The 18,085-nt window shown below is 35.0% G+C and overlaps 3 protein-coding genes across 5 annotated transcripts in view; 2 read left to right on the top strand and 1 right to left on the bottom strand.

Annotated features, from left to right (window-relative positions):
* stw (laccase) overlaps positions 1 to 6,342 on the top strand; it is a 44,045-nt gene extending 37,703 nt beyond the window's left edge. Inside the window, exons 3-9 of one of the 2 annotated variants that reach the window (XM_013325166.1) lie at positions 6 to 290; positions 372 to 847; positions 1,406 to 1,590; positions 4,511 to 4,706; positions 4,843 to 5,058; positions 5,325 to 5,555; positions 5,900 to 6,342. In XM_013325166.1, coding sequence (XP_013180620.1) covers positions 6 to 290; positions 372 to 847; positions 1,406 to 1,590; positions 4,511 to 4,706; positions 4,843 to 5,058; positions 5,325 to 5,555; positions 5,900 to 6,066 — 1,756 coding nt within the window. In that variant the 3' untranslated portion in view covers positions 6,067 to 6,342. 2 annotated transcript variants of the gene reach the window in all.
* Positions 6,343 to 8,537: 2,195 nt separating this feature from the next.
* Positions 8,538 to 10,555, top strand: LOC106126983 (glandular kallikrein; the record flags this gene model as incomplete). Its single annotated transcript, XM_013324895.1, has 4 exons — positions 8,538 to 8,720; positions 9,138 to 9,350; positions 9,629 to 9,932; positions 10,182 to 10,555. Coding segments are annotated over 4 exons (1,038 nt in total), but the record flags the coding sequence as incomplete, so codon positions are not given.
* Positions 10,556 to 10,714: 159 nt separating this feature from the next.
* On the bottom strand, positions 10,715 to 17,234 carry LOC106127014 (laccase-2). 2 transcript variants are annotated; one of them, XM_013324943.1, is made up of 9 exons: positions 16,928 to 17,234; positions 16,422 to 16,772; positions 15,896 to 16,106; positions 15,347 to 15,510; positions 13,390 to 13,550; positions 12,632 to 12,839; positions 12,091 to 12,291; positions 11,720 to 11,858; positions 10,715 to 10,997 (listed from the first exon to the last, which is right to left on the bottom strand). In XM_013324943.1, exons 1-9 carry the CDS (start codon positions 17,049 to 17,051, stop codon positions 10,763 to 10,765), a joined length of 1,794 nt encoding a protein of 597 aa, XP_013180397.1. In that variant the 5' UTR covers positions 17,052 to 17,234; the 3' UTR covers positions 10,715 to 10,762. The 2 variants fall into 2 exon arrangements, with proteins under 2 accessions (XP_013180397.1, XP_013180398.1); XM_013324944.1 differs by having other exon boundaries at positions 13,396 to 13,550.
* Between the last annotated feature and the right edge of the window lie 851 nt (positions 17,235 to 18,085).

Raw genomic sequence — 18,085 nt, 5'->3', positions numbered from 1 at the left:
TTCAGGGCTTGCCAAGTATGTACACCAAATGCGACAAACGTAGTCTGGTCTCACTGTCAATGTGTTCTTGCGGACGGTGTAGAGCGCGGTATACTGACCGCCAACAGAATGTTACCCGGACCATCGATACAAGTGTGTGAAAACGACAAAGTTGTCATCGATGTAGAGAACCATATGGAAGGTATGGAAGTGACCATCCACTGGCACGGCATCTGGCAAAGAGGATCGCAATATTACGACGGTGTGCCATTTGTAACACAGTGTCCCATTCAGCAAGGAAATACATTCAGGTATATAAAAATCATCAACTAAAAAAAATTGTGAAGCTTAGCAAGTTATGTCTTATAACTTTACCATCTTATAATTTCCAGATATCAATGGCAAGGTAACGCGGGTACTCACTTCTGGCATGCGCACACCGGTCTCCAGAAACTGGATGGTTTATACGGAAGCATCGTCGTTCGCCAACCACCTTCCAAGGATCCGAACAGTCACCTTTACGATTATGACTTGACCACACATGTAATGCTACTCAGTGATTGGCTTCACGAGGATGCCGCTGAGAGATATCCAGGTCGCCTCGCTGTAAACACCGGCCAGGATCCCGAATCAGTACTTATCAACGGCAAAGGACAGTTCAGAGATCCTAATACCGGTTTCATGACGAACACACCATTGGAAGTGTTTACAATAACTCCAGGCAGAAGATACAGATTTAGGATGATCAACGCTTTCGCTTCAGTATGTCCCGCGCAGCTCACCATCGAAGGCCACAACCTGACAGTCATTGCGACAGACGGGGAGCCGGTGCAACCGGTTCAAGTCAACACCATTATTTCATTCTCTGGTGCGTAAACAACATAGCAACATCTACAATTACTCTATAACATAGTTATAGATAATCCTAGTCGAATAAATAACTCTTACCCAAGCAAATTAAAAATCTCACGTAACTGGCCAGTTATTATTCGTTAACTCCACCTCGTTGCTATCAGTAATGATTTTACGATATAATCGAGGTGTAAGGAATTTAAATAAGCGCGCCTTTATTACGTTATAACTCCTATCTAGTAAATTGGTATGCTCACTGAAGTGAAACAAATTAGTTTGCCGTACAGCGCTTCCTCTCTTACAGCATTAACTTAACATTTTCTAAACTGTTTTCCTTATGATAGAAGGAGGCAAACGAACAAGCGACTCGCCCGATCTTACGTAATCACTGCTACGTCATATTTAAAATGATAAAAGGAATTAAAAATTCACCTTCAATTACTATATGAAACAGTGGTTAGATAAGAACATAATGGATTAGTAGGTGATGGATTCATCACCAAGAATTCTGGTCAGAATTTAATGACTTACATTGCTATAAAACGATTACTAAATTTATTTTTGAATGATACAGGTGAAAGATACGACTTCGTAATAGAAGCGAGCAATAGGCCTGCAGCTTACTGGATACAAGTCCGTGGTCTCGGAGAGTGCGGTATAAAGAGGGCGCAACAATTGGGAATACTTCGATACGCTAGAGGTCCATATCAGCCATCAACACCAGCGCCTACCTACGATATAGGAATTCCACAAGGAGTGGTACGTATGCTACCAGATCATAATATGACCCTATATATATTTTAGATAAAACACAATTTGTAAATACTTTAAACAAGTAGTAATTTTTTAGTTGGAACACAAAAGTGACGAATTGAACATAGCTTTTTAGATAGTGAAGTGATGTATGAAAATATATTTTCTTTATCCGTCATAAATCTCACGCATTGACGTCGTGCCATTTAATAATTAGTAAATATTACAAGCTTTGCGGAGCTAGAACAACAAACTCGATTAGCTTAAATCGATTTTGTGGCAGCTGATTGCTCAAACGTACATCCTGACTAGTCGTTAGAAAATATAACTAAATTTAAACATATTGTGACATACAATCTACTTTGAACTCGCTTCTGTTCACATTTGTATAATGTAGACATTGGTGAAATGTAAATATATTCCACATCTAAAAAGAAGGTAGACTATGAATTTCAACGGTTTATTGGCACTCCAACATATCTAAACTTGCACTTTCCTGTTAACATTTGTACAAAATTAGAGACAGTTCAATCGATCCAACTTGTATGGTTGACATAAAACTGTCTCTAACGTTAAATGTTAATAAGAAAATTTTACAATGTTCCCACCTCCCCCTCAAATAACTGACAAACAAATCGTAGTATAAATAAATTGAAAGCAAATAGTAGTATAAATATTCTGAGTAGTTATTGTAGAGTAGTGATGCACGTAAAACTAGTAATTGCACGTTATTTCTCCTCACTAACTATTCAGGTTATGAACCCACTGGATGCCAGATGTAATATACCCAGAACAGATGCGATTTGCGTCAGTCAACTGAAGAATGCCCAGCACATAGACCCAGCGATCCTCCAAGAAAGGCCCGACGTTAAAATTTTCCTTCCATTCCGATTCTTCGTTTATAGACCAGAAATGTTATTCCAGCCTAATACATACAATCGATACTTAGGTGAGAAGATCCTATGTACAATAAATATTTTCTTTAATATTACATTATCAAATTTAAGCTAATCATCGTTAAATAATATTTCCAGTGGCACCGCAAGGAGATCATGTTATTAGTTTAATAGACGAAATATCGTACATGGCACCACCGGCACCACTTATAAGTCAGTACGACGACATAAATCCCGAACAGTTCTGCAATGGTGACAACCGACCTGCTAATTGCGGACAAAATTGCATGTGCACACACAAAGTTGACATTCCACTTAACGCAGTCGTGGAAATGGTTCTTGTAGATGAAGGTATACTGCATTATAACAATCGCACTGTGCTTTATATGTTTTGCTTTTTTTTTCAAATCCAAATTTACCTTCAACATCTCTTTCTATTTTCACAGTACAAATTGTCAACCTTTCCCATCCGTTCCACTTGCACGGTTATTCCTATAACGTAATCGGTATTGGAAGGTCGCCCGACCAGAACGTCAAGAAGATCAACTTGAAACACGCCCTCGACCTCGACAGAAGAGGATTGCTCGAACGTCATCTGAAACAAGGAGATTTACCACCTGCAAAGGATACAATCGCCGTTCCTAACAACGGTTACGTCGTCTTGAGATTTAGGGCCACAAACCCCGGCTTCTGGCTCCTCCATTGTCACTTCCTCTTCCACATCGTCATTGGAATGAACGTCGTTCTTCAAGTGGGCACGCAAGCCGATCTGCCACCCGTACCACCCAACTTCCCTACTTGTGGAGACCATCTTCCACCCATCAACTAAATCGGTTCCTAGCAAAATTTTTCAGTTTTCATACATCAAAGAATTGGTTCAACAGTTGAATTGTTCTCGTGTTAACTAAGTGTAATTTTATGTTTGTTTTGTGTGATGTGTCAGGCGGACTCGAAGTGCTCGACTCTGCCATTTGTGTTTTTTTTTATTCGAATGTCTCAACAGGAGTTCAGGATGGCTTGTGAATTTATTTAAATGGTGGTGTCTTTATGAGTGGATAGAGTTTTTGTAATATGCCATATTTGGTGATACTTTTCATAATTGAGTGTTGCCTAATATATTGTGTAGTTCGAGGCTCACAAACGTACAACGTTTTCTTCGCCTACGGGTGCCTTTTATCTATTTTATATGAACGTTTTCGTTCTGTACTAACGACTTGCCATTATATTTTCACCAAGGATATTTATTACGTGTATATGTGTGAAATCTATATAGACGTATTTAGAACTTTAAGACATCCTACCATTGCTCTACTAACATCGCTCTCTCTACACGAAATTTATAGGAAATGTAAATATAAAAAATCGCAATCCTTGTAAATACAAATACAATAAGTAAATGGCTTTGAAACAAAAATTCCCCTAAACGATGAAGACTGTCCGTATGTTTACGTAGAAAATAGTTACAAAACCTTGTTACCGTACCCAGTTACCATAACCATAAGAGGTCCTATGTGTATTGTACACATTCACATTTGAATCCCAGAGGTGTAGACGTGGTAGATTTATTTTAAGAAATCATTGTATACCTAAAGAGGCAAATCTTAATTACAAATTAATTAATAGTATTTCTTCAATTGCTGTAAATTTGAGCAACTTGTATTTATCACTAATATTATAAGAAATTTGTAAATTTTAAAGCCAATTTAATAAATTTTAATAAATAAATAATATTTTCATTTTAACCTTATGTCCTGTAAAATAAATGTTAACTTTTTACACTTGTATTAATAATTATTTTATAATTTACATTGTAAATATATTTAATAAGGTTATGTAAATATTTAAAAAGGGTTGGTACACTGTTAACATTTCATTTTTAGTTGACAATGTCAGAATCACATACGTAATGTGAAAATGTAGAATGGAAAGGTATGGTGCACAATTTGTAATAATTATTTTGACAGCTTGTACAGTAATTGCATGTATCATTATAACTTGTCAATAAATAGTAATAAAACTTTATTTTGTAGGTGTTAAATCCTCTAGACGCTATTTGCGATATACCAAGAAATGACGCCGTATGTGTTAGTAACTTGAAATCATCTAAACCGGTGGACAAGGCAATACTACAAGAGAGACCAGACGTAAAAATATTCTTGCCATTCCGTTTCCATTTTTATAGGCCTAAGGAGCTATTCCAGGAAAACACGTACAAAAACTACTTAGGTAAGTACAACTCTAACTAGAATATAGCTAATATAACTAGAACATACTATACAATAGATTGAAACATTTAGGAAGAGGAAGATCACATTATCTCGTTATTTACTCGTTATCGCTGATTATTATTTTGTTTTTCCAGTTGGCGGTTTCGGTGGTGATCATGTATTGAGTTTGGTGGATGAGATATCATATGTAGCAGCTCCTGCGCCCCCGTTGTCGCAGATGCATGAACTCCCAGCTGACCTGTTCTGCAACGGTGACAACCGGCCCGCCAACTGCCCTGTAGACTGTCGCTGCACACACATGATTGATGTACCTCTTAACTCTGTTGTTGAAATCGTCCTCGTCGATGAAGGTAACTAACACTCATACTACCGCATTCCTGAGCTGTTGACTGGCCTACTGTCTCCCTTAATGTGGGTATAGTAATTAAATATGCTAAGGAACAGCTTAAATAATGATTAAAAAAGAAAGATCATAACATTTTTCACGCAATATTGAATAAACTTTTATAGTCCACTGACTACTGTACCCTTCGTGTCGTCTCACCTTTCTACTCGTACATTACGGTTATTTTTATGATAATCGCCGAAAGCATTCATCTTCTTCGTATCTTTCCAGTGCAATCGCCAAATCTGTCACATCCATTCCATCTTCATGGAACGCCGTTCAACGTCATCGGCATGGGTCGTTCTCCTGATAAGAATATTAAGAAAATCAACCTCAAGCACGCGTTGGATTTGGACAGGAAAGGCCTATTGAAGAGACAGTACAATCTTCCTCCATTTAAGGACACATTGGCTGTGCCGAACAATGGCTACGTTGTTATAAGATTGAAAGCTGATAATCCAGGTAAAGAGAGAATGTTTTTTACTCCATTAAAGAAGAGAGCTACAACTGAACTACTCTAATGGCTTATCCATTACGCCAGTACAGTAGGACACTAGTGCTCAAACTGAGCGCTGACTTAATGTAAACTAACTGGTGCCATTATGCTTATACAGTCCATGCCAGGCCAGCGTTACTATCTCCTGTACTGGCAAAATGAAAGCCAATATTCTCTTTAATAATTCAAGCTTCAAATGAAAAAAGGGTCTTGACAGACGGACGGACAACAAAGTGATTCTATAAGGGTACCGTTTTTTTCCTATGAGGTACGAAACCCTAATAAAAATGTCTTTCTCTTGTTATTTCAGGCTACTGGTTGTTCCACTGCCACTTCATATTCCACATAGTGATAGGGATGAACTTGATTCTGCACGTCGGCACGCAAGCAGACCTGCCGCCCGTGCCACCCAACTTCCCTAGATGTGGCAACCATTTGCCAGCTATCACGCCTGCGTACTTGCCAATACTTCATTGAGAATAACCAGCCAACCGGCTTAGCTGATCTTCTAAATGGTTCTCAAGGTTTACTTAGTACCTTATAATACGAACGAAAGTCGGTTTGGTTTACAATCCGATTTGCCATATACCGATCTATCGGTAAAACGTTGCAGTGTACGAAATATTTTTTTTTGTTTATTTCTGTAAATAATTCTATTAAAGGTATTTACTTTAGATATTATAACCACGTGAAATGTCTCGTTTCATCGTTACTCTAGAGAAGGCCAAAGTTTTTCATTTACTGACCTTAAATATGTAATTTATATTATATCTGTTGCAAATATATTTGTGAAAACATTATTTTCATTGAATATATTTATGTATTATGTTTTTTGTTGCTTGTTTTGTAGTTTTATAAATAAATAAGTTGTAATTAAATCTTTGTAGTTTTAAATGTAGGTTAGTAAAGTCAGGTGTAAAATGTTCCATTTCTAATTATACTTTGTACGTGAAATAAATTTTCAAATTACTCTATCCATATGACCATTGTATTCGATTCGATGTATTGATTGGTAGCTGCAAAACAATCCAACTCAATTTAAAAAGTCTTTTTCTAACGACAGTCATTTATATTTTTATGACAACTATTTGAAATTTGTGTGACAATAATTTATAGTGTGTATGTAAACAACTTTTAGCAAAATTGCAAACTTAGGTCCTTATGGACCTAAGTTTGCTTTGAGCTAAAAATATTAAGGAAAGTTAGACCGTTTTGAAGCTGTCAACAATATTCACCTAACCGTGGGTTTCCGATACCAAAATCTCTGCAAATAATCATTATAAAACAATGTTTTAAACGGAGATTTTAGTCTCAAAAACTCACGGTAAAATGTATAGTCGATATAAGTTGAAATTGGAATGTATTGTACTGACTTTCAAAGACTGTGAACCGTAACAAACGTTACTAGTTCTTGGTTCTTTGAATACTGCTGCTACAGTAGTGTTAATTTCTCTTCATGTAGGATGGAAACCGGGAAAACTCACACGGTATCGTTTTACTTAAGCTGGATTTGCGTTGGTACAAGATTTTATTAATTATTTCATATATTTAGCATCAAAATAGCCCGCCAATTATTTTATTGCATCAAGAAAGTAAGACTGAGTTAACAAATATAACCTAAAATTTATAACGTAAATAATATTGGAAAACATAACATAAAAATGCTATGATATTCTTTATCCTTTTTTAAAATAATAAAAAAAATAAAAAAATTTATTTTAAAATATTAAATATACGTTTATATAGCCAATATTTAAAAATCATCAAATGCAAATCCAGCTTAAGCCAAACGTTTGGAGTCTTCGGCGACTTGACACAGAGTAGCATTTTAGTGTAAAATGGACTACTGTGGTAGGGATGCCACGAGGGGTCTAATATATTTAACATATATCTTGTTGATGTATTACAATGATCTGTGTTAAATTATATTCATTGATTAAAAATAAAATAACAGTCATCTTGACGTTAAAATAAAAAATACAAAAATAAAATATACATTTTTATTTCTTTTAACATCCATGCCTTAACTATCTCATCACCACCTGCCTATCCTTTTCCCACTCATTTGTTTATTCTTATTAATATTTTAAATGCGAATATTTATACGGATGTATGTTAGTAAGAAGGTATCTCTGGAACAGCTCAACGAATCTCGGTGAAATTGGAACAGATGTAGAACATAGTTTACAAGGACACATAGGCTACTGGTTAAGTTTATTATTAATTCGGAGGACGGAGTCGCGGGCGACAGTTAGTATAAAATAAAATTATATTTAACTTATATGACGACAATTGTTTCTTGCAGAGAGCTATTGTCGATGTATTGGTAAAAAGAATGACTAACTTCTCGTGTCTTGGTATTGTTGTGAGATCTGAAAAATAATACCAATATTTTTAAACTCTAAACCACTTTGAATTAATAAAATATTCGCTTCAAATATTACACTACATACCTGCTTTGTTAAATATTGTAATTACCCGTATACGCTATGTTAAGTGCAATAACAAACTTTAAAACGTTCAATAACTCTGTGCATTTCATTGCTTAACTTATTTAAGTTAAATTATTATTGTAAATCAATAAGGTCTTAAAGTAAGTATAATTCAAAAAATGTGCTGGATAAACCAACTTTTGATGATTATCAATTTAGTTGCAATTTTACTTCGTAATTATACACTTATTTATTAAATTTGTTAACGTTTAGAATATATCCACGACCCAGTAGTTCGGCGCCCCTGCAAAAAGTCTTTTTAAATTGTTCGATGGTAAACATATTTTTATTAATATTACAACTACAAACAAAATGGGTTCAAATGTAGCCATTTATTTTCTTTTGTTTATTTGTCTACCATTTCTTCTTACAGGTAAATACAACACCGTTTTGCTTTTGTTTTTCAGAAAATTGATTATGAAAAAACAATAATTCATAATGATTTACTTATGTTGAAATAACGTATGGTCTAAAACTGTGTGCATTAATATTCTAGTGTCATTACAAGAAACAGTACCACGAGTCACTGGTGGTCACGAAGCAACTCCGTACAGTCATCCTTATATGGTGTCCCTGCAGAAAAGGTTGCTCTGGTTCCGACTTCATATTTGTGGTGGATCGATAATTAGCAAGAATAGGGTAAAAAAATAATATATTTCCATCGTATACATACATAAGGTATTATTATTAACTAGCAGTCACCCACAAATCCGCCCGCACTGATTAAAAAAAACTTAATTAGTAGCCTGTGTTCTTCCACACTGTGTTATACATCTATGCTAAATTTCAGCGAGATCCATGCAGCCGTTCCGGATATAACTTCAAGCAAACATGCATCCATCCATCCATGCATCCAAACATTCGCATTTATTATATAAATAAAAAGTAAGAAGTAAGATGTCGCGTGATTTTTCAAGTATATAAATATGCTAATAGTTAAGTTAATACAAATTTTACGAAAATAGGAAGATCAATTAACTGTTCTCTTTATCGTAAATAATGTTAGAATCCATAGATTCTCAACTATTTTAAAACCAATGTAAATGTTATTTTCAGATATTAACCGCGGCACATTGTGTATCGGATTCATTTGTAATGAAATGGTTACCTTTGGATGCAATAGCAGGAATTCATAATAACTATTACTTCGGACGACAAGCTCAAATAAGGACAATATTTAAAAAATATCCACATCCTGATTATAACGGGTATTCCATTTTAATACAAAACTGTTGTAAGCGAAATGATAATAGAAATGTTTTTTTTATATATCAATATGAAATATGAAATAGCAAAGTGACCGTTGCCCATAGACATACGCAATTGCATATGCATTGCCTACCTTTAATCGACGGAGGAGAGGATGCACAGATAGAAAACATTTCCATGCATCCTCTCATCCGGAAAGTCCACTTCCACTTTCCATCCTTATAAGAAAAAGTGTAGGAAGGGAAAGAGGACTAAATTAGACCTCCGGGACGCACACTCATCAGACTAAACGCGGAATTGCGTCCACTTCACGCCTGTCTTCTGCGTGGGCGTGGTATTTCACCGGGCGAGCCAGGCCAATTCGTGCGAAAATGTTAAAGCGGGCTCTACTACTGTTAAAATGTGTAAAGATTGAGACATTTTTTTGCAGGGGTATTGGATCCCATGATATCGCAGTTCTTTACACGTTCTCGCCGTTTAAATTTACACGAGAATTACAACCGATTAGTTTACCTAACGATTTGAAACTCGATCAACAATTATTAACTATATCGGGCTGGGGTCTTCTCAGTACAAGTATGTTTATGTTAGATTTTCCTGAAAAGTTACAAGAAATTGAAGTTACATATCTCCCTTACGAAGGTAATACTTTAAATGATATAAAAAAAACTAAAAAAGCATGTCGAAAGTAGAAGACAGTTATTGTTACAACTAAGAATAGGAGATATAAAAAACCACATCAAAATAAATCCATTCCTTTCATAGTTAAAGCGATTGCTAAAGACAGGATGTTTTAAAAAACTCGGCTTTTTGCATCGGGGTTAAAAATGGAATTATCTGCATATGAAAAAACTAAAGTTAACAATTGTTATATATTCTTGATTCTTTCAGATTGCTATGAAGCTATAGAAGGCGTTAAAGACGAAGATGAAATAAATCCTTTAAATGCTGAGACCCATATCTGTACAGGACCAATCACTGGCGGAGTAGCCGCTTGCAGTGGAGATTCCGGAGGACCTTTAGTTTTACATATTGTTAAAGATTCTAATGCAACAAAAGAAAATGATAGCAATGAAGGTGTGACTGTTGAAGATTACTATAATTCGACAGTTGTATTACTGGGAATTGTTTCTTGGGGCTTGACACCATGCGGTGAAGAAGGTGCACCAACGATTCATACGAAAGTATCCTCTTATCTTGATTTTATAAACCAGCATTTGCGTAAATAATATATTCCAGAAGTTAAGGTTATGTAAAATTATTTTTTTACTCTTATAGAAATTAAGTTTAAAATTATTTCTATTTTTCACATCGCAACTCTTTTTGCTTCTTATTATTCTATGTTTAAAAGTTTTTATCAATTATTATATATAATAATATGTTAAATAAAATCAAAATATATTAGTCTTATAACTTTTATTATTAAACAAAGTAATCCTATTATAATTAATTATATTCAGTCTATTATCCGATTAATTTAAAAGCACATCAGCGGGTTTATAACTACCACATTTCGGTAAAACATCGACTACAGATTTAGGAATGGTTATTGGAACATCGATGAGGATGGCGACAGGTAATGAAAAGAACCCACAGGATCTGCACTCCAACATCCAACTGCCTCCTCTATCAGCATTCAATCTTAATATCGTGTACCCTTTGTTGGGTACGATGAATGTATCCTTAATTGGCGGATTTCTTAAATTTCTGAAAAACAAATAGTGTATTTTTATGCTGATGACATCTTAATTTACCAGCATAATAATGCATATTACAACCTCTTACTTAGGATATCAAGCTACTTCGTGGAGGCAGTATATGGAGCTGACGATAATTAATATGTGTAATTTATTGAACCATGCCCAGCCACAGCTGTGGAGCTTCAGTTGATAATAATTGTGGTCAAAACAATTTAGCCAAGAATTTAGGGACGCTATATTAGGGTACTTCTTATGTTTAGTCCGTGCCAAAAATATAATGCTATAGAAACATTAGGGGCGAAGTTGTTTGCCTCAAAACAGTAAGGAACATAACTACGTCATAATCATCAGCTCACTAAACGTCACCACCGAGGGGCTCGGAGCCTAACCTAAGTTACGGGTGACTAGGCCATAGTCAACCACACTGGCCTAGTGCGGGTTGGTTGACTTCACACATATCTTTGAATTACTTCTCAGATATGTGCAGGTTGCCTCACGATGTTTTCCTTCAGCGTAAGAACTTCGGATAAATGTACATATGTAAATCGGAAATTGAAAAACACATTGGTACATGGCGTGATTCCAACCCAGGACCTGCAGATTGTAAGTCAAGTGCTTGACCACTGAGCCACCGACGCTCTCCATAATAACGTTCAACCATAACTACGTAGTCCTCGAAAATTGTAGTTGGTTAACACTATTGTCTAAGTATTTAATTTTAAATCGTACCTTTCAATTTTTCCCCTTTTATCGAGTAATTGAAACTCTGATTTTGAAATCGGTTTACCGTCTTTACTTTGGCCGGTGGCCAGAACTCTCATCGAATACCCATGCATATGGAACGTGTAAGAATCATTGCTTCCAAAACCTGTTATATATAATATTTAAATTAAAAAAACTATCACTAAATGTATATTTTCTGTCTTCACGAAAGAGATCTCCAATCATTTGTATGTTCTTATTTTTTTTTTATATGGTCACTTTTTCAGAACATATTTTTTCTTTAACTTCCTTTGTTTGGATTTTTACAAGCAATTCGTCACTTTCTACGAATTATATAATTTTCTATCCTATACTTATAGAAAAATTAATATTCTTACCTTCGTTTATAAAAACTAGTTCCACAACTTTTTTGTCATGTATTTTCAAAACTTGTAAACATTGCAATTGTTTATTCATCATTTCATCCCCCACGTTGCAAATAGTATCAGGTCTTACATTGCGAGGCTTAATAAGGTACGGGTCATTTGGATATAGGAAATTTTTATTATTTATTTGTACAACACCTCTGTCTTGTAATGCTGTAATTCAAAATATTAAAAATTATATCACCAACAAAATACTAAACATTTAGTAATTTTATATTAAGGCTAAGAGGGATTTTGAAAAACTTAAAAGTTACTGAACTAAACGCCAAGCTATCCTCCTCCTCCTCTCGTCCTCTCGAGATACCTACAAACAAACTTCCATCCATGTATCCATCCAAAAAATTTATAATATTAGTAAGATGGGCAAACACATTGATAAATGCATTTTTTACAATAAGCATGCATCGCCTTGATTGAGTTTAAAAAAAAGAGATGATAACATGTTTTATACAAGGATTTCGGTAATAGAAATTCATTGTAACTTTGTACTTACAAACAGCGGCAGGATAAAAGTTTTTCTTTGGTGTAACATCGCTTAGATATCTATAATCATTGTCTTTATCGTTAAACGGTATAACATGTTTGTCGACTGCCAAGTATATAGATTTGACATCTTTGCTAAGATTTTCTTCTTGTAGAGACAATAATCTTTGGCCGCTTATTATCTTTTGCTTAATAGACGGTACATCATTATTCAGCGTCTGAAATAATATTAAAGAAACTTCTTTAATTAAACACTAGTTTTTTCTCGCGCATCCGACTGCACGAAATTAAAAATAAAGCTTAATTAGAAGCCTGTATGTGGCAATATAGTTACAATGTCATCCAGACTATGTTCTACATCTAAACCTAATTTCAGCGTGATCCGATGAGCTGTTCTACTGATACCTATTAACAAACATCCATCCATACATAGAAGCTATCACATTTATATTAGTAAGATTAATGCAATGATCCATCGCAACTTTTAGAGTAAAACAATTTATCCAATTATTATCCAATAATACCGTGATTCTCTAACTATCTAATTGAAAATGTAGGTCAGCAGTAGCAAACCTTTAGTATGCCATCGTTCTAAAGAAACGTTTAATGAGATCATAGATGTGCCATCAAATAATTATTGGGAAGATTCCGTGGTGTAAGGGATCAATTGCGTCTGTTAGTGACGTAGTAACATGCGCAAAATCACGCGCCATTATTTGCCGTGCTATTGGCTCGCTGTCCCCGAATTAGGTTAAAAAATAAATTCACCTTTCCCCCTGGGCCTTGATCTAATAATGACGTATAGTTGAATCCTGAGTACAGCAGCATGCCATGTGCCGTTAAACCTTCGCATTCGTTGCCTCCGCGAACATTCACCCAGTAGCCACCACTCTTGTGCACCGCTTCCACAACAACGTCCATGCGCTCCCCTGAAATATTTGAAACACATAAAGTAGAACAAACAAAGCGGACTTCGATGTAGGCCTAGGAAGATATTAACGGATTGCGTAAAGGGTAACATGATTAAGAAGATATGCCAGAAATAACGAATGGAAGATTGATGTTTAGGACGAAAACCACTAAGCACTACCCTTAAGATGATTGAGAGAAAGAAATAGCAATAAGGTTATTATAATTTGTTCAATTTCTATAAATAACAATGAATCTTTTTTTGTTTACAATTTTTTTTACGCTAAAAAAGATAAATTGCATTTAGTAACTTAGAAAGTAAAATGAGGCGAGGCAAAACCGGTTTTAGCGCTGACCTTAAACTCGTAAGTGGACCAAAAGAGACAAATAATTATTGCCTTTCTCCTGTCTTTCAGTAGCGCGGTGAAAACGACACAAACATTGCACTTTTACTTTTTCACTGACTATGCAGTTCGAAATGTTATTACATTCATAATCTTCCTCGGAGTGTCAAAGAGAACCTGACAATTCCAGACTGCTACTTCTAGCGCTATATCTCCTAGCTAAGAAGTAATTCAAAGATACATATGTGTGAAGTCAACCAAACCGCAATGAGCCTGCGTGGTTGACTAAGAGTTAGCCCCAATTTAGGGTAGACTCCGAGCCCCTCATTGAGGACTTATAGTGAACTGAAGATGATAACTTCACAAAAAAAACTACGCGATAGCGACCCTACAATTGTGGATGCCGCTAATTCAACGAATAGAAATGCTCCTTTCTTTATGAATAAGAACTATTAAAATAAATATTTATAGCTCATGTGGATCAACAATTTGATTTACACGTTAATCATTTTCTATATTATATAACTGCATTAGTTGGCTTGCGCCATGCTTATTAACATGAGCAACAGTGTCGCAAAGGTAATCTGCCGTGCACTCTATTTTTGTTACTTCCTTAAACTTCTTACGCCAGAATCATATATAATAGGAAGAAAGATCCACACCAATACAGTACGATAATTAAAAATAAATAATGTATACGAAAACACATATAGACTTCGTTAAGAAATTAGAATGTGCAAAACCTCCCGACCGTTTCACTGTTGCGGTTTCAATGGCAGAGAAAGTAAACAAGCTTTACGCACTTTATCAAGTCATGTTTGCAGCGAAAGTTAACATTTTCCTAGGTACTTTTCGCCCATCGAAAGGGAACAATTTGATATTTTGTGTTAAGAAATAGTTATTTTTTTTATTAATTATAAGGCAAGGGAGATGTGCCAGAACCAAGAAGAAGTCGGCTCCTCCTGCCTCCTACCTGTGTCTACTCCTATGGGTTAAGAGCGTCATTTGTTTTATTGTTGTACACAAGGTAATTTCGAAATGTTTAATATTTGCGCAGCAAATCTTGTAGGTTACCTTGAAACACAAGATTGTAAATGATTTCACTAGCGTATGGTGCCTTTCAAACCAGAACGCAGTTATGCTTCCAAATTACTGATAAGTGTAAGAAAAAATCGTCTCGGAAATCAAAACAAGTTAATTTGTTTCAAAAAAACATACTTAATAATAACAGAATTAAAACATCTTTGAAAATTAGGAATAAGATTATTTCAATGCGATAGAAATATTTTTCTATAAGAATTTATCGAATAAATGGATTTATCATTTAAAACAGAGTAGGTACAGATATTCGGATGCTATTGGAATTTTAAAAATCGATTTTTGATCAAAATGGATTTTCCTTTATTAAAATTATTGCCAATAAATAAGAAATAGTTCCACATCGAACATTCATTACAAAAGATAATACGTACCTGGATAAAGCATCACTTTATCCGCTGACATCGGTTTTACTGGTTTGCTATCGCTTGCTATAACGATCATATTGTGGTGCTCGATGTCAACTATCAGTGGACATTCAACTGCTACGGCATTTATCAATCTCAGCCGATATGTGTATCCGGGTATGACAAAAATTCTGAAAAGTAAATAAATATCATTTAAATAATGGCAATAAGAAAAAGCAAATGATGAGGTTATAAAGAATATGGCACTTGATTCTCCAGCACTGTGTACTATTGGTAAGACGGATGCAGCAGAGCATTGTCTTGCATTTGGAAATAATCTTATAACGAGGTAAATAATCACGATCTTGTTGAAATCCTACAAAAAACAGATATGTTTCAGATAAAGTAATTGTCTCGTAATGAGTTTTTGTTCGAACACATTGCGCTGTGACTCGATTGTTGGAGATTCTTGCATCAAGGCACATTGCAACTTAAATATAATTTGCTTTTTGTATTCATTTAGGGCCGTAGCAACCGAGACGTAGTTTCTTAACAAAAATTAAAAAATAAACATACTTCATACTCTTTTCTTCTCCATTTATTACTAAGGAATCGGGTTTCAATTGTTTTCCGTCTAAATTTCCCGATAACATTTCCGGAAATCTTGCTGCTAATATCAAAGTATGTTCTTTGCTTCTATCAAAATCGTATAAAGATGAATGTGGTTCCAAGGGCTGAGGTTGATCTACTATCAAGGACCCATATACACCATCACTTTGATGAGCCACTGAAAACATACGAGATAAGACGTCATGTAGGTTTGATAATTATAACTTAATAAACAACATCAACTTTATCTTGGAAGTCAGTTTCACCCGCGACTCCGTCCGAATAAAAAGAAAAAACATAATTAGCAGTCTATGTGTTCTTTCAGACTATATTCTACATCCATGGCAAATTTCATCGAGATTCGTTGGGCCGTTTTAGAAATAATTTCTGACAAACATTCATCCATCGCATCATCATCATTCACAATATTAATAAGATGTTACATTATTTGGATTACAGTATAGAACATTACAAATTGTGAAGTAATAAATACCTGCATCAGCGTGATAGAAGAATGTTCCTGGGGAAGATGCTATAAAAGCGTATTCATAGGTAGAACCAAATCCTATAGGACACTGAGTGACCATTGGCACGCCGTCCATGTACGGTGTACCTTTCTGTTCCACACCATGCCAGTGTATAGCCATGTCTTGACCTGGTACTTTATTCTGTACTTTGACTATGACAATGTCATTGACACAGACATGTATCGGTGGGCCAGGTGTCATGTCATTGATGACCAGCGTTGGCCTTCCATCATCTCCCACCGTTGGCTCTATTTTGAAATTATATTGACATCGTCTTGGTTTCACGTTGTACTTGCAAGGTCGGTAACACGATTTGTCTGTGGGACGTTTTGAAATCAGCGAAAACTATTTTGTGCGATTTGTAATTAATCAACTATGTGTTAATTACACTTAAAACATACTTTTAAATTATATAGGTGTACTTAAAAGTTATCCATGCCTTCAAATTGTGGGTGAATAATTGTGGAATTACCTGCATTTTTAGTTGTATCCGTCAATAAAATGTTTGTGTTCCCTGGATCTATACTTTCGATGGATGCTTTGCCATTATAGCTAACATTAGCAATAACAATTAAACACAAAACAAGTAATTTCATTTTTAAAATCAAACTTATATTACACCAAAAATAAAACTATAACATTTTACACTACAGCATCATAATGTGATATTCAACCTTTTTTATTCACTTATTTGTTTATTATTAAAAAAAAGTCGAAAGGTTTTGCGCAAAATGTTAAATAACATACCGCATTGGCTGACGCTTCGAGCCAAACTAGTTGAGCGAGTTGGATGGAAACATTTCTAGTCTCTCTCTCTCAGTTCCGACCGTTCCATACGTTTGCACTTAACTTGTTCCGTTAGCAATTTGGAGATGTAATTCAATTATTGCTTCATGTTAAGCAAATAACATTAATCAATCCGTACTGGGCAAACGGATTGGACTTAGGCTAGATTGGTCACCCAGTCAGGGTAGGGTTGATCCCCTCGGTATGACGACGTAGCAAATAAGTTAATCAAAATTATTAGAAAAACTATTTGTCCCACTTGCCGATAACATTTACTTCAAAGAAGGCCACATGAGTTGAGGAATTTTTATAAATGTCACGGTCATAAAGGCACATTAGTAATTTTAGGTTGTAATACGATTTGATTCGTCGACAAAAAATAAATAATAAAAGAGCAATTATAAAACGAACTTTATTTACAAAACTAATTTAACCTCTAAAAATAAGTTGCTACATGTTTCCTCCTGTTTTCACCTATTTTCGTATGTGTAGTTACATTCTTCTCTACTAACCCACGTAAAGTTTGTAAAAATCAGGGTAATCTCGTGATGAAAACATAATCCGTGGATAACTTTACCCATATTAATGCAGCACAAGGTAATATAGCTTATTTTAACGTAACCTTACCCGTCAATCGGGATAAAATGAAAGGGAAAATAAAAGACCAGATTGCACCAAAAAAGAACAAAGACAAAACTTTATTACCGTGATGAAATCGACTTACATTAGGCAAAAATCATTACTTCACTACACGATGACTCCATTATGTCTTAAGGTTTGAAATGTTAGTCCGCTCACTGGACTGAAAACATTTACATCAGTGTTATTGTACTGTTCCTTTAAT

The sequence above is a fragment of the Papilio xuthus genome, unplaced genomic scaffold (assembly GCF_000836235.2).
Source record: "Papilio xuthus unplaced genomic scaffold, Pxut_1.1 DF824888.1, whole genome shotgun sequence".
Taxonomy (NCBI): Eukaryota; Metazoa; Arthropoda; class Insecta; order Lepidoptera; family Papilionidae; genus Papilio; species Papilio xuthus.
The sequence above is the reverse complement of the archived record's forward strand: the minus strand, read 5'-3'. Positions and strand labels throughout refer to the sequence as shown.

What these genes read in the sequence shown, in the direction of transcription:
- LOC106127014 (XM_013324943.1), bottom strand. Translation starts at nt 17,051, where the DNA reads ATGAAATTACTTGTTTTGTGTTTAATTGTTATTGCTAATGTTAGCTAT. An exon ending in GGAGAAGAAAAGAGTATGAA is followed by an intron (nt 15,511 to 15,895) that starts GTATGTTTATTT and finishes TTTACTTTTCAG; the next exon opens with AATTTTTGTCATACCCGGAT. An exon ending in ACTAGTTTTTATAAACGAAG is followed by an intron (nt 11,859 to 12,090) that starts GTAAGAATATTA and finishes TATATATAACAG; the next exon opens with GTTTTGGAAGCAATGATTCT.